The sequence below is a fragment of the Castor canadensis genome, chromosome 1 (assembly GCF_047511655.1).
Source record: "Castor canadensis chromosome 1, mCasCan1.hap1v2, whole genome shotgun sequence".
Lineage (NCBI taxonomy): Eukaryota > Metazoa > Chordata > Mammalia > Rodentia > Castoridae > Castor > Castor canadensis.
In genome coordinates, this window is record NC_133386.1 from 8,931,661 (window position 1) to 8,946,761 (window position 15,101).

General features: G+C 46.5%; 1 protein-coding gene across 3 annotated transcripts in view; it reads right to left on the minus strand.

Moving 5' to 3' along the window:
- The window catches only part of Tmem181 (transmembrane protein 181), a 60,753-nt gene that overhangs the window by 8,258 nt on the left and 37,394 nt on the right, over positions 1-15,101 (minus strand). For 2 of the 3 annotated variants that reach the window (XM_074071333.1, XM_074071343.1), the window contains exons 5-11: positions 14,716-14,837; positions 9,699-9,809; positions 5,567-5,647; positions 3,625-3,724; positions 2,940-3,070; positions 2,647-2,738; positions 1,741-1,798 (exon numbers count right to left, since the gene is read on the minus strand). In XM_074071333.1, the coding sequence (XP_073927434.1) occupies positions 1,741-1,798; positions 2,647-2,738; positions 2,940-3,070; positions 3,625-3,724; positions 5,567-5,647; positions 9,699-9,809; positions 14,716-14,837 (695 nt within the window). The remainder of the gene's footprint in view (positions 1-1,740; positions 1,799-2,646; positions 2,739-2,939; positions 3,071-3,624; positions 3,725-5,566; positions 5,648-9,698; positions 9,810-14,715; positions 14,838-15,101) is intronic. The other variant, XM_074071338.1, reaches the window with a different exon arrangement.

Below are 15,101 nucleotides of genomic sequence, written 5' to 3' on the forward strand. Positions count from 1 at the left end.
TCCACACACCACCACTAACCTTACTGCCCCCTCTCTTTCTCAAAGGGCATGTCCCACAAAGAAGCACAGATATTACCACTTTGCAAGAAGCTCCACAAACCACCCTGAGCAATGATGCATGTCAACTATGGCTGCATGCAGCTTTATGTTGTAGCAAAATCACTTATTTGTACAAGTCAGGGGCCCTCTGGAATGGCCAAGAGTGGTCAACATGGGTACATAACCCCTCGGCTTCTAGCTGAGCTCCTCTCCACCCAACACTGAGCACAACTGCCAGGGCTCGGCCTCAAACTACATCCAGGAGGGGGGCTTGTATAGCACTGGAGGTGCTGGACCCAACCCTGAGAGTCAGAGGGAAAGCCTCACTCAGAACTGATCGTGTGGCATAAAAATGCTGCACCTGCCAGGCACCAGTGGCTACACCTGTAATCCTAGCGACTTAAGAGGCTGAGATTGGGAGGATTTTAGCTGGAGGTCAGCCTCAGCAAACAGTATGTGACATCCCATCTCCAAAATAACCAGAACAAGATAGACTAGAAGTGTGGCTCAAGTGCTAGAACACCTGCTTTGCAAGTGTGAAGCCCTGAGTTGAAAACTCTAGTCTTACCAAACAGTAACAAAAAAATTCAACCACCCCACCACCCCCGCCAAAAAAAAAAAAAAGAAAGAAAAAACCACTGGGACCTTGTTTAGAGTACAAAGAACTTGCTTTATGATGTGTTCAGATAAAGTAACCTACATGATGCTGGGTCTTTAAAATTTGTTTAAATTTCGCTCAGTATCTAACACATGGTACATTTCTGTAAGCTGTATATATGATTCTTTTTTTTTCTGAAGTAATGTGTATGTATGTGTGTTAGATCAAGCCTATTAACTGCAATTTTTCAACCCTCTAAATACTTGCTAATTTTCTGACTATTTGATCTGGGTTTTTGTTTTTGTTTTTGTAGTACTAGAGATTGAACACAGGGCCTTGTGCATGCTAGGCAAACACTTAACCACTGAGCTACATCCCCAGCCCCAAGATTTGGTATCTTAGAAAGGTAACATGTGAAAATCTCCCACTATAATACAGTTTTATTAGCTGCTATATGTAAATCTGTCAGTTAAAACTATATATATTTTTGAAGCTGTTCTTTCAGTGTAGAAAAACCCATAGCAGTTACATCTTCTTGACAGACTGACCACATCAACACTGTGCTTTAAATTCTATCAAAAGGAGCCTCACTCACCCATCCCCTCTCCTAGAACGTATCCACAATCCTGCATTTTAAACCTGTTTATCCATGTTTCAATCCTAAAGTAATACATGTATTTAACTTGCTATTTTTAATATTAGATAAATGAAATCATATTGAATTAAAAAAATACAAAGAACTTTAGGAACACAGGTTCCTGCTCCAGGATGGCCTCCTGTGACTGTATACTTGCCTTGATTGGCCACACCACTGACCCAGGGAAACCTTCAAAAAGCAACATACACAGAAATGTTTTCTTAATTATCCTTCTATATCTTGGCACTTCCATCAGAAACTGAAGACTGCTAGTCAAAACATAATTTTAAAAGCTTATTTTTATACTACTCCCACTTTCTCCAAATTTTCTACCTTAAACTTTCTATAGTCCTCCCCAAATAGCCTGTTAGCTCGTGTCAACAGCACAATTTGTGACAAAATTCAGTCATTTCATAAGACAGAATTTTTTTTAAAAAAAACCCTCAGGCTTATTAACAGTCCTCACCTGAAAATTTCCAGTGTCGACTCGATACTGGTACATGGGATCATGTAACTCATTAACCCTAAACAATGATATTAAAAATGTAGGTGAATTAACAAGCCTTATTTTATATTTTACACTTTTTCTCATGTGGCATGCTTTAACTTATTAAAGTACTTGCTACCAACAGTGAAGCACTTTCTAAAAAATCAACCCTAAAATTTCATATTTCACATAGAGAAAGTAGCCAATACTACTAACTCCTCATTCATCAGTATCATGAAAAAATCCCTTTACAGTTTCTCTTTCAAGTTTAAAAGCTATTTTTGATGGCATACCTGAGCACGAGGTAAATATAACCTTCCAGAGATTCCCAAAATGAATAGAGGAGGTGGAGCTGGGAGAGAAGCAAGGATAGGGAAGTGAAGCAGATAAGGGTAAAGTCCTGTTGGTGTGTGGCCACTGTGGCATGAATGAGGCACACCAGCCACAAAGCCACACTCGGCAAGGAACTACTCCAAGGAAGTCCTTTACGGAATCAGGCCGGAACATGGGCTTCTGCCACAGAATCCCATTTTATGGGATAACTCTAACAAGGCTGAACCTTGGAGCTCATGCAGACTGGAACACCTGAAGAAGTAAGATGGGAACTAAAAGATCTGCTGGACAGTCCCAAGCCTCATCCCAGCATTGTCTCTTTAAAGGAAAAATGTAAACCAATACGGTCATTTTCATTTTCCATCTTAGACCAGTAGACTGGTGTGTTCTCTACTCCAGCAAAACTGAGTTCCTCAGTCCTAGTGATCTGACCATGTGTGAAACAGAGACTCTCTTTCTGGATGCCATCACAAGGTAGAGTCAGATCTGGGTCTGCCCACTTGTGTCAATGTGTTTGGGGACTGATGTTTCACAGGGAATAGAATTACTCACGTTTGCCATATTCCTAGCGTAACAGAAGCCAGCCACAATAGGCCAACAATGAAGAATTTTGGCAAATAGAAAGTTAAACACTTTCTTTCTCCCTGAAAGAAAAAAAAGGTAAGAAATACAAAAAACTAAGTGATTAACCCTAGCAGAGCATGTTAGACCACAGACACCCAAACCATTTCTACTAGCATGCACCCTGCTGTCCAGTGAGGCCAAGGAAAGTTTTCACAACTACACTCATCTTAAAAGATTTCCATCAGTGTTGGGAGAGGAGTGTGGGTCTTCCTAGAGCTTACCTGAACCCGTATCCCATGGTATGCGCACAGCCAGAAGAGCAGCAAGGCACACAGGAACAATGACTGGAAGAGATCGTCCAGCATCCCTGGGAACCAGCTGTTCACCAGGAAGGACAGGGGGAAGAACGGATCTAAAGGGCAAAGGACAGGCATGCTAACAAGAGCAGGGCTAGCCCTGGAAGCCCTCTGCAAGCTCTGAGCTCGCTATGGCCTTTCCCTGGTCAGAGCTGAAGGAGGGGTAAGGAACCAAAGGCTATTTGTTCTCCAAATGCCTAAAAGTCACTGAACAGATTGCTGCCGTGATCACAACAGAGTGCCGTCCGCTCTGCGCCAGCTCCTCCTGCAGGTCTGGGAATTCCAAGCACTGCAGTTGGGGGAGCAAATAATTTCTGGAGCCCAGACAGAGGAACAGACAGCCGTGCCGGCACCTTCAGCCAAGTTCCAGGACTGCTGGGTCTGTAGCTCTTCCAAGTTTTAACTACCAAAGCAGTTGCTGTTTGTTAAAGATGCAGGCATCTGCCACGGCCTGTGTGACACGGTGCCTGGGGAGTGGGGGCCATGCCACTACATGCTCCTCCAGGGCTCCCTATAGGCTCTTCTGGTGACTCTGGGACCAGGCCACTTCCAAGATGCCTGCCAGCTTTAAATCTGAGAGGGGGACGTTCCAAGATAAAATGGCACCTACCGTTGTACAACAGCAGCAGTGGCAGGAGGACAGACATCCACTTCTGCTCAGTGCCCCAGTCCCTCACGGAAAACTTGCGCAGGGAATGTGCAAACAGGCACTGCAAACCAAACAGGCCCCATAACTGCTCACCCCCTGCTCCCCAGCAGGGTCAATGAGTCCCCCTCAGTAGTCCAGGCGCCAGGCCAGGATCTGTAGGGTTAAGCCCTGGTTGAACTGACTTGCAGTCTTAGAGCCACTGATGACAACCCAGATGAGATGGGTGATGGGTGCAAGGGACCACAGGTAAGATGGGTCACAAGGTGTTCCCACAGGGGCAGGAGGGAGGAGGAATACAGCAACCTTTAAATTCTCTGCAAACAGAAAGATCGTCCACCCCTCTTGCCTCCACCTAGCTGGGCTACTTCTGCCAGGGTTGATCACAGATGGCAGTTCACAAGGCTCCCTGGGGCACAGGCACATCTGTGAGTCCTACCAAGAGGCCATCCACTTGGCAGGGCAGCTCTTACAGATGGCCAGCTGCTAAGGAGGTGTCAGGTTCCCCAAGAAAAAGCCAACAGATGAGGCTTGTGACCACCATCACAGGCCTAGTTTATTTTCAAACACCTCCCTGGAGAAGGTGTGTGGAGCCCTATGAGAACTGTTTTTAAACTGACTTTAGACACTGTGTGATCTGTGATGGTTAGGCCTTGGTTTTTTCCTATGATTTAATAGAAACCAATAATCTTCTAGGCAATCTGGATTGCCTGTCCTGCGAACAACTTTCGCCAGTCCAGGTTATCTGGACCCATTTCCCTCTGTTAGGATGATTACAAGTGCCAGTCCTTGGGTCCCAGTGCATACAAGGAGAATCCCAGGCACCAGACAGCCTTCAAGAGACAGCAAGGACTATGTGACTGTCAGAGGCCACTTCACTAATGTAGCTCTTTAGGGGGAACCCTGGACTTCCTGAGGCCCTGGACTTGGCACACTCCAAGCCCCATCCTGGCCTTGCCTATTCACCACATGCTTGTGTCCTACTGTAAATGGTGAATCTTCAAAGTACCAAGAGTTGCTTAGATAGAGCTGGGTGTTGGTGGCTCATGCCTGTAATCCTAGCTACTCAGGAGGCAAAGATCAGGAGGATCAGTTTGAGGCCAGCCCGAGAAAACATTTTGTGAGACCCTGTCTTGAAAATATCCAGCACAAAAAAGTGCTGGTAGAACCGCTCAAGTGGTAGAGTACCTGCCTAGCAAGCATGATACCAAGTATCACAAAAAAAAAAAAAAACAAAAAAAGAGTTCCTAAGGTGGCCACTAGAGGGGGCAGCACCACAAAGGGGACACATCTCCTAAATGTCATATTCTGTCAGCATCAGCGCAAGCTGCTGGTGAGAGCAGAATGTCACTCTCAGATGGCAACCAGCCACCAAACACAGTGCACTTGCTCTGTTTCTAATTTCTAAATCTCCATCTTCTTGTGCACCCTTCTGTCTCCAAGAATAAGCATTTCCCCCAAAGTCATGCTGTGCTTGTGGACACAGACCTCAGGTCCCAAACAAGCCAAAAGCTTACCATTCCAAAACCATTTCCTCTATAGCCTATTCCTGAAAAGCCCAAGACTGACAAGTCCAGTACAATTTTCCAAATATAAAAACCCAAGAGAGTGCTGTACCTGCTCCCAGAGATCTCTCAAACAAAACAGAATCCCTTCCACACAGCTTAAATGGCACTATTTGCTGCATGCTGATGAAAATTTACTTAAGGTCAGTGGTCTGCAATGGGCTAGAACACTGCACAGAAATCCTAAACAATCCCATATCATCCTCTCTGCACTGAAACAGTTCTGCACACAGAATGTTTAGTAGGTCGGGCCACCTCTTTGGATGGCACATCTCAAAGTCTGTAAAAACTGTACAAACTAGCCTTGTCCTAGCTAGTTCTCCCAGGCAAATGGTACTCACAGTGACAATGAAGGTGAGCACCACAAAGACAAAGCGGAACCAAATTTCCAACTGGGAAAATGCAGGATCATATGTCTTCCACTGAAATGAAAGTAGGGGAGATTATGTGAAAAAAATCTGCACATAAGAGGAAACACACCAGCCTATCAATCACAGTCATCTCTAGTGTGAGCTACAGGTAATCTTAGGCACTGTTGTGTGGAGTCAGCTGTGCTGAGTGAGTAGGTCCTGGTTCCTCTTGTGGGCTCAGGATGCAGATGCCACCTGTTGTCAAGCAGGACAGGAGGCAGGCAGCCCTTCAACCCTGGTCAGAGCCAAATTCACACATGGCACTGTACTAGGCCAATGACCTCATCATTTTGATGCATTGAGTTAAAGTATCTACTTTACAACAGAGTGTTGCCCTAGATTTACCTAAAACTAAAACACATATACACACCCTGTACATAGGAGGAGTGTCTAAGACACTGGACCTGAGGAGGTGAAGACAAGGCAATGGCCTCTGGCTGATGAGAAAGAAGGAGTGCCCTCTAGCTGTCCCAATTACAGGGACCAAGAAGAGCCAAGCGGTCTCCCTGAATGTGAACACAGAAGGGAGTAGATGTGCAAGCGTGTTAGACGGCACAGGACAGAGTGCTGGAAAGAAAGGCTGTACTAATGGTACCCCGACACTGGCCAATGCCATCCCCCTCATGTTTCCACCCAAATGCTGAATAGTTTATGAGTGTGTGCAACTCCCTAGGGCAGGGGGAGAACCTCCCACAGGGTCAGTTCTTAGCACACACAGGGCCAGCAATGGTGCCAGTTCCCGCAGGAGACAGAAAACTCAAAATCCAGGGCCATCAGGCAGCATATGCTTTTGTCTCAGTGGTAGGAAAGTCAGACTTAATGCTGCTTTGGTTCCACCAGAAACATCTAAATACAAGGCCTGGCTAGGCATGGTGGCTAAGCCTGAATCCTAATACTCCTCATGGTTTGAGGCCAACCCAGTCAAAAAGTTCTCAATCCCATCTCAACCAATAAAAGCTAGGCATGGTGGCACATGCCTGTCATCCAGCTACATGGAAAGCATAAACAGGACTGAGATCAAGGTGACCTGGGCACAAAGTCAGACCCTATTTCAAAAATAACCAAGCAAAAAGGGCTTGGGATATCGCTCAAGTGGTAGAACGCCTGCCTAGTGAGCATGAAGCCCTGAGTTCAATTCTCAGCACTAACAAAAGAAAAAAAAAAAAAAACAGGAAGGTCTGAAAAGATCAAACCATTTCCATGTGATGGACGACATTACAGAAAAAAGCTCAAAAACACTTGTGAGAAGCTGGGTATGATAGTATACACCTATAATTCCAACATTTGGGAGGCTGAGGAAAGATGATCATGAGTTCGGGGCCAGTCTAGGCTACAGAGCAAGACCCTGCTCCAAAAAAAGAAAAATTAACACTGATCAAAGTATCATTTTTTTTTTTTTTAAGCTGGGTGCTGGTGGCTCATGCCTGTAATCCTAGCTACTCAAGAGGGAGAGATCAGGAAGATCTCGGTTTGAGGTCAGCTGGACAAATAAATTGCAGGCAAAGCAAGACTATCTCGAAAAAACCCATCACAAAAAGAGGGGGGAGGGGCTAGTGGAGTAGTTCAAGGTGTAGGCCCTGAGTTCAAACCCAAGTACCTCAAAAAAAAAAAAAGTACTTTTTTACCCACAAGGGACTATTAACTTTTTTTTGCTGTTGTTTTGTTTTTTGAGACAAGGTCTCTGTATGTAGCTAGCTGGCCTCAAACTTGTGACCTTCCTGTTTCTACCTCCCAAGTACTAGCATTACAGGCCTACATTACCAGGCCCAGCAAGAGAGTGGAACTCTTAAGAAAGAAAACCCTGAAGAGAGGTTATGGCATCTTAACATTCTGCCAGCAATAAACAATCAACTCACTTTAAAAAACTAATGCTAGACACCCATGTTTATTGCAGCACTATTCACAATAGCCAAGTTATGGAAATAGCCAAGATGCCCCACTACTGACGAATGGATCAAGAAAATGTGGTATTTATACACAATGGAATTTTATGCAGCCATGAAGAAGAATGAAATGTTATCATTTGCTGGTAAATGGATGGAATTGGAGAACATCATTCTGAGTGAGGTTAGCCTGGCCCAAAAGACCAAAAATCGTATGTTCTCCCTCATATGTGGACATTGGATCAAGGGCAAAAACAACGAAGGGATTGGACTTTGATCACATGATAAAAGTGAGAGTACACAAGGGAGGTATGAGGATATGTAAGACACCTAAAAAATTAGCTAGCATTTGTTGCCCTTAACACAGAGAAACTAAAGCAGATACCTTAAAAGCAACTGAAGCCAACAGGAGAAGGGGACCAGGAACTACAGAAAAGGTTAAATCAAAAAGAATTAACCTAGATGGTAACACACATGCACAGGAAATTAATGTGAGTCAACTCCCTGTATAGCTATGCTTATCTCAGCTAGCAAAAACATTTGTTCCTTCCTATTATTGCTTATACTCTCTCTTTAAGGGCAAAGTAGTTTCTGCTGGGTATGGAGGGGGTGGAAGGGCAGAGGAGTGGGCAGAGTGGGTGGTAAGGGAGGGGGTGGGGGCAGGGGGGAGAAATGACCCAAGCCTTGTATGCACATATGAATAATAAAACAATTAAAAAAAAAACTAATGCTAGAAAATAATGCCTTATTCAATGCATGCAGCTAAAACTATTAAGCATTTTCGTTCTAAAATATGAGATAACAGGAAGGAGGGGAGAAAGATGGGGATCTGGGGAGGAGAACATCATGCCCTGCCTTTCCAGCCGGGTCCAAAGCAGCAAGCCTAATGCCTGACACAGGGGCCCTGACACCTTGCTACACCCACTCCACACCTGTCCTGGTGCGAGGCTTCCCCCACACTGGCCGGCAGCAGCTGACAATCTCCTGCGTGTCCTCTGGGCCAGTCTAGCCCCACAGCTCACCTGGCACTCACTGTGCCAGGGACATGTGAAGACTTTGTCTCTTCCCTTGAGCTGACCCAAGAGGAATGCTAAAGCTGAGACAGGCCCTGGCGCCAGCCATGCAGAGTCCAGCAAGGCAGGACTACATGGAAGAAAGGCCACAGGATTCTGCTGGCCACGGCTGGTGCGTGATAAGAGAGACCACCTAGGATGTTTCTGGGTCTACTGCATGGACACAATTCTGTGGCACTAGCTGTGCAGTTTTTGCTTTTGTGTTTATTTTTTGCTTTTCTTTTCCGGCACTACCGGAGTTTGAACTCAGGGCTTCATGCTTGCAAGGCAGCTGCTCTGCCATTTGAGCTATGCCTCCAGTTCGTGTTTATTCTTAATCCCCAAAATGTGTTTTTAAATTCAAAAGTAAAATAAATAGGAAATAAAGAGACCCCTAGGGAAGACTCCAGTGTTAGACATTTTCTTTGAAATCTGAGGCACTGGCTTTTGTGTCAAGGTTCCCTGACATCACAAAGCTGTCTTCGTCCTCTCAGAGCCTGGGTTTGCCCTGTGATTCTGAGAGGTGACATGGGAAAAAGCACCCACTTCCCACACCAAGCCACCCTTTGGGTTTGCCCATCTATCCTTCAACACCTACTTGTACCAGGTGCAGGCACAGAGGATGTAGACTCCTATGGGACATGAAGTAAGTGAACCTTGAACAACATAAAATCGGTTCTGCTGCCTCCAGGAGCTGGTTAATTCTTCAGCAGTGAAAAATGGTTTCTTACATTTGTCCTCTGACAGCACATGGAGGTAGAGGAGGGGTGTCAGGGAGCCATTGTTCCCATCCAGCAACCTGAGCAGCACTGAGCACAACCCTGAAAGGTGACCCCATTCTCAGATTCACAGCTTGGGTTTCCAAGGTTTTAAAAATAATAGGAAAGACACTAAAGGACTCTTTGCGGGTAGAGTCAGAACAATGTATCAATACTGGTCCAAGAAGCTGAGCCTGCGCCAACCTCTCAGTTCACCTAGGAACCAGTTTAAATCTCAGACCACCTAAGGTTTCTCCAGTTTCTATGCTTTCTAGAAGCCAACCTTAAAGCAACCTTATTAGGTGTTGTGATGTAATTCAGCTGCTCAACAAAGGAGTCACGGAAGGGTGCGCAGTGGCTGTGTACTCACGGTGAAGTTCATCTCCTTGATGCGTTCCTTTAGGTGCTCGAATCCCACGGTCACCGTATACTGTGTGTAATTCAAGTAGCCAAGGTGAGCCACAATAATCTCTGCACATTTCTGTAAAGACAAGAAAGATCTGTCTTTTTTTGGTGGTACTGGGGTTTGAAGTCAGGGTCTCATGCTTACTAGATAGACATTACCACTTTTTTTTTTCTTTTATTCATATGTGCATACAATGTTTGGGTCATTTCTCCCCACTTCCCCTGCTCCCTCCCTTTCCTCTGCCCCCTTCCTCTCCCCCCAACCCCCTCGCTACCCGGCAGAAACTATTCTGCCCTTATCTCTAATTTTGTTGAAGAGAGAGTATAAGCAATAATAGGAAGGACCAAGGGTTTTGCTAGTTGAGATAAAGATAGCTATACAGGGAGTTGACTCACATTGATTTCCTGTGCATATGTTACCTTCTAAATTAATTCTTCTCGAACTAACCTTTTCTCTAGTTCCTGGTTCCCTTCTCCTATTGGCCCCTGTCATTTTAAAGTATCTACATTAGTTTCTCTGCATTGAGGGCAACAAATGCCATTTAGTTTTTTGGGTGTCGTACCTATCCTCATATCTCCCTTGTGTGCACTCGCTTTTATCTTGTGATCAAAGTCCAATCACCTTGTTGTGTATGCCCTTGATCTAATGTCCACATATGAGGGAGAACATACGATTTTTGGTCTTTTGGGCCAGGCTAACCTCAAGACACTACCACTTGAGTCACTCCACTAACCCTGTTTTTGTGTTGGATGTTTTCAAGATAGGGTCTCAAGAACCATTTGCCAGGGCTGGCCTTGAACTGCGATCCTTCTGATTTCTGCCTCCTGAGTAGCTAGGATTACAGGTGTGAGCCACTGGCATCTGGCAGATCTATTACTTTAAAGCAAGAGAGGAGACCCTCTCACCACATTGCCCATAAGTGACACACTTCTACAACAGACACACAGAACTCCTCATTTCCAGAGAACTTGCCAAAAGCCCAGAAAAAGTCGGATGCTAGCCAAGAACAGTTCCTAGAGAAAAAACACCAAATGGGTATTTGGGGAAATACAATATATGATTTAAAGTGATTAAATCCAAAGTCTACTTTGGATGACTGAAAACAATACTACCACCTGCATAAAAAAGTTAACCATGTAAAAACACAAACCTGCCATCTCCATAAATGCACTAACACACAGGACAACTACATCTAAGACACAACCAATAGGGTGATGCAGGCTAACTTGTCCTCTTGGGTACATGTTTGCAACCATGGTAACCATACACAGATGGGTAACACAATTTTCTCTCTCCCCTTTTAAGCCTGTCATTCCCTACAGAGCCCTGTGTTTGTGTGGGTTTGGATGTGATGCCTGACCATTTGCCAAGAGCCCATTCCCTTGTCCTTCAGAACTAGTGAGCAGGTCTCCTCCATTAGGCTGTCCCTTCAGAAGTGGCAAGACTGAGTCCTCATTCTGATGTGAATATGGATGTGTGCCCTTTAAGAGCCAGGCTCACAGAGCCAGCAAGTCTTTCCTGTCAAAGCCCTGCCATGGGCCTGCAACACAGGCCAGCACACCCTCACCATCGCTCCGTCATCTAAGCTGACACATGCTACCTGTGCCACAATAGCCCAGCCACTGCTCAGAATTTCTGTGGCTTTCTGGGTGGCACATGTTCTCGCTATGGCTTTGAGCAGAGCAGTCAGCCCTACAGTTATCAAAGGCTCCCCAAGTCTCAAGTGTCTGTGGTGCGGGTAAGAAAACACAAACCTGGGTTTTACATAGGAAAAGATGAGAGGGCAACTGCTGGTGAGGAGGGCTGCCACAAGTACTGCTCATCCCAGAGACAAAAAGGAAAACGGTGGGGGTGGGGAGGAGCGCGCAGGGCCTGGCCACAGTGTGGAGGCAGTATCACAGCAACCCAGGCCTGCACTGCAACCACCGCACTCAGCCACACGGGGTTGCCCCTTGAAGGGGCCGGAGCTCTCTGCGTGGCCACTCATCCCTTTGTACTCTCCCGCATCAGTAGTACAAGTCACCTGCTATTTTTTTTTACCCCATCTGAGCTATTTTCCTTTCCACCTGGATAGTTTCCCTCACTTGAATTGGCTGTCTGCCCTCTAGGCAGGTGTGTGTGGTCCACATTGCTGGGAACTCAGTCACAGCTGCACCCAAGGACTCAGTGGGGCAGGAGTGGATAGCTTCAACACCTAACACACTTCTAAGGGGCAGAGAAGCACTTGGAAGCAGCCATCTCGACTTTCAGGGGTTTTTAATTCTAGAAGTTACAGCTCAGACTATGTACGCTTGCACACTCAAGAGCATGGACAAGCAAACTGATGAGCACTTGTGGGTCCTAGGTGTGAGCTGTGGCTCTGTGGCTGATCTACAGCACACCTGCTGAAAGGACCATCTCTTCCATACCCACAGGATGCAAGACAACCCTGCTACCTATGGCTGAGGCTGGGTTTTCTTTACATAGAATAATAATGATGAGGGAGATAAATATCTATAACATGAAAATTCCATGTTTTCCTGAGTGGTGACAATGTAAACGGAGGCAGTGCCACTAGCAAGAGCAGGAAGAAACCAGAGATGTTCTCAAGAACTGCTCTCAAAGGTACTCTTAGGAGCAATGGTGCAGCCCAGTGCTCAGCCAGTCTGGTGCTTCCTGAAGACAAGGATTTAGGTGGGACAACCAAGTTGTCTGAGTAAGATTTTTTTTTTTTGGTGGGGGGGGGGGTCTCAGGTTTGAACTCAGGGCTTCACACTTGCAAAGCAGGTCCACTACTGCTTGAGCCACACCTCCAGTCCATTTTGCTCTGGTTATTTTGGAGATGGGGTCTCACAAACTATTTGTCCAGGCTGGCCTTGAACCACATCCTCCTGATCTCAGCCTCCCAAGTAGCTAGGATTACAGGCATGAGCCACTGGTGCTTGGTTGGGTTTTTTTGTTTGTTTTTGTTTTTCTGTGATACTAAGGTTTGAACTCAGGGTTTGCTAGGCAGACATTCTACCACTTGAGCCACACTCCCAGGCCTTTTTTGCTTTATTTTTGGACAGGGTCTCACACTTTTGCCTGAAGCCAGCTTCAGACCACAATCCGCCCATGTAGCTAGCATTACAGACATGTCCTACCATGTCCAGATTGTTTGTTGAGATGGGTTCTCACTAACTTCTAGCTCTGAACCATTATCCTCCTAATATCTACCTCTGTGTAACTAGGATTATAGATTTGGGCCACCATGCCCGGCCTTGTCCAGACTTTAAAACTGAAAGTCCTGTGTACTGGGAAACCCTTTGGTCAGGGCAAACTACAACGACTAGTTACAGCAGCTGTGGGAGCAGCTGTGTACCCTGCACCTCTTCCAAGAAGCAGCAGGACAGGAGCTGACATGCAGGGGGTGGGGGGACCCAGATTCCTTATGCCTGGGATGCGAGAAGGCCAGCTGCCCGGACCTTCACATGTCATCCCGTCTGTCATTCTGCAGAACTGACCCAACACCTCCTGCACACAAGACGGTGGGGAACATGTGGACACACTCTCGAGTATGTTATTCACCTTGATCCTCGCCACGCTCCCAGGACAAGCACGGAAGGCTTAATCTGCCTTTATAGATGAGGAAAGCACATTCTGGAAAGTGGTGTGTGTGACTCACACAGGTGAAAGGGAGGCAGGATGGGGGTCATTCCTTCTGGTGCCTTCTCTCCATGCCACCCCTCCCTGCTGTGGCTGCTCTGCTACAGAGGGCCACACTGTCAGCAAAGGTCACCTTTACAACAGCTCGGTGTCCTCAGGCCAGAGTTTCAACCCATTTCAATCAACAGAGAAGGACCCAAGAAGGTAGCCTTCCCAAGACACAGTCCTTTCCTGCTTGAATTCTTTCCTGCAAGACAGACAGACTACTCTTCTTACTGTCAGTAACTCTGGCAGGATGTATCATGGTTAAGGTCATGAACTTCAGGAAAAGAGAACTCGGGCTTAGGTCCCTGCCCCTCCACTTACCATCCGTGTCATGACAGGCAATGGTTGTGACCTCATAAAACTCCGTTTCTTCGGGTGTAAGAAGGGCTCGAATAAGCATTTCTAGTCTGTGGGGATCCATGAGTGACATATGCCTCACACAGACTATGTGTGATGCAGCTCCAGTACCCCTGTGTCTAGCCCTCTAACCGAAGGCACTGCTTGTTATTACGCTCTAAGTCCCCCATGCCAACAGTAACTTCTTGAGTCCTGACATGGCGCCTTGCTGTCCCAAGAATCAGGTTCTGAATTTGTGGATTCTGGACAGAATCCAGTGCCAGTGGATAAAGGAGTAAGGGCTCATTTCCCACTCCGGACCCTCAGCTGTCCTATCCCATAGTCATACAACACACTCTGAAGTAGATCCCAAAAAAGAAGGCTCCTGACCCTGAGAGGCCTGGTACTCTGGCCCCCACATCTATCTAGATGGATCAGGGCATTCAACACACAACAGAAACAAAGCCCCCCGTGATGGGAACAGACCACAGAAGAGTGGCAAACCTTCCTCAAGGAGGTGACCCTTGGGCAGGAGGTGTGGCTCAAGTGGTGATGTGCCTGCTTAATAAGCACAAGGCCCTGAGTACAAACCCCAGTCCCACACACACACACAAAAGGGGAGGTGGGCCTTCACATTCACCTACAGACACCAGGCAATGAGTTAACTACTCGAGCAGTCAAGCAGGTAGCTAGCATGTGTGCTGGGAGTGGGGCAGGGTGAGTGTGCATTTGTACACAGAGGGCATGCGTTCTGTGTTTGTGCATGTACATGTGTGTGCGTACATGTGACATCAACAGAATTTCTAAGGGCAGCAGCAAGTAAGTTAGGTGAGTCTTCCATGTCTCTTTGGCATTACTCCATTTTTTTTTTTTTAACTTTTTGAAGCCTCCGCTGGGCTCTGCTCCTATGATAGAGAAGCAGGTCTGTGAAAACGTATGTAGCTGATGACCAACTACATCATCAATGAACACTCACCCCTGCACACGTGAGGGTCCTCGTTCGATTGTGAACCTTATTGTGAATGTACATCGTGGTTCCATCATGAGCCACACCGTTCACTTTAACAGTCATGGGAAAACTGGTCTGAATAGAAGTTTCTACAAAAGAAAGAAATTTGGTATCAGAGCCCACCCTGAGTGCCTCCCACTGGGAAAGGTGCCTGCCACTGTGCCACCGCCTTGGAAGCAGAACGCACAGCCCAGGACCCCCCACAGCCACAGAACCTCTGCTTAGCTTAGAAGCTGACACTGCCGAGCAAAGGGCAGCCTTTCCATCTGCTGCTACTCCCACCTGCCCAGAGAGGCCTGTGCTAACCTGCTCTCAAACCCATCCGCACATTACACCAAAGGGCCATACTTCAG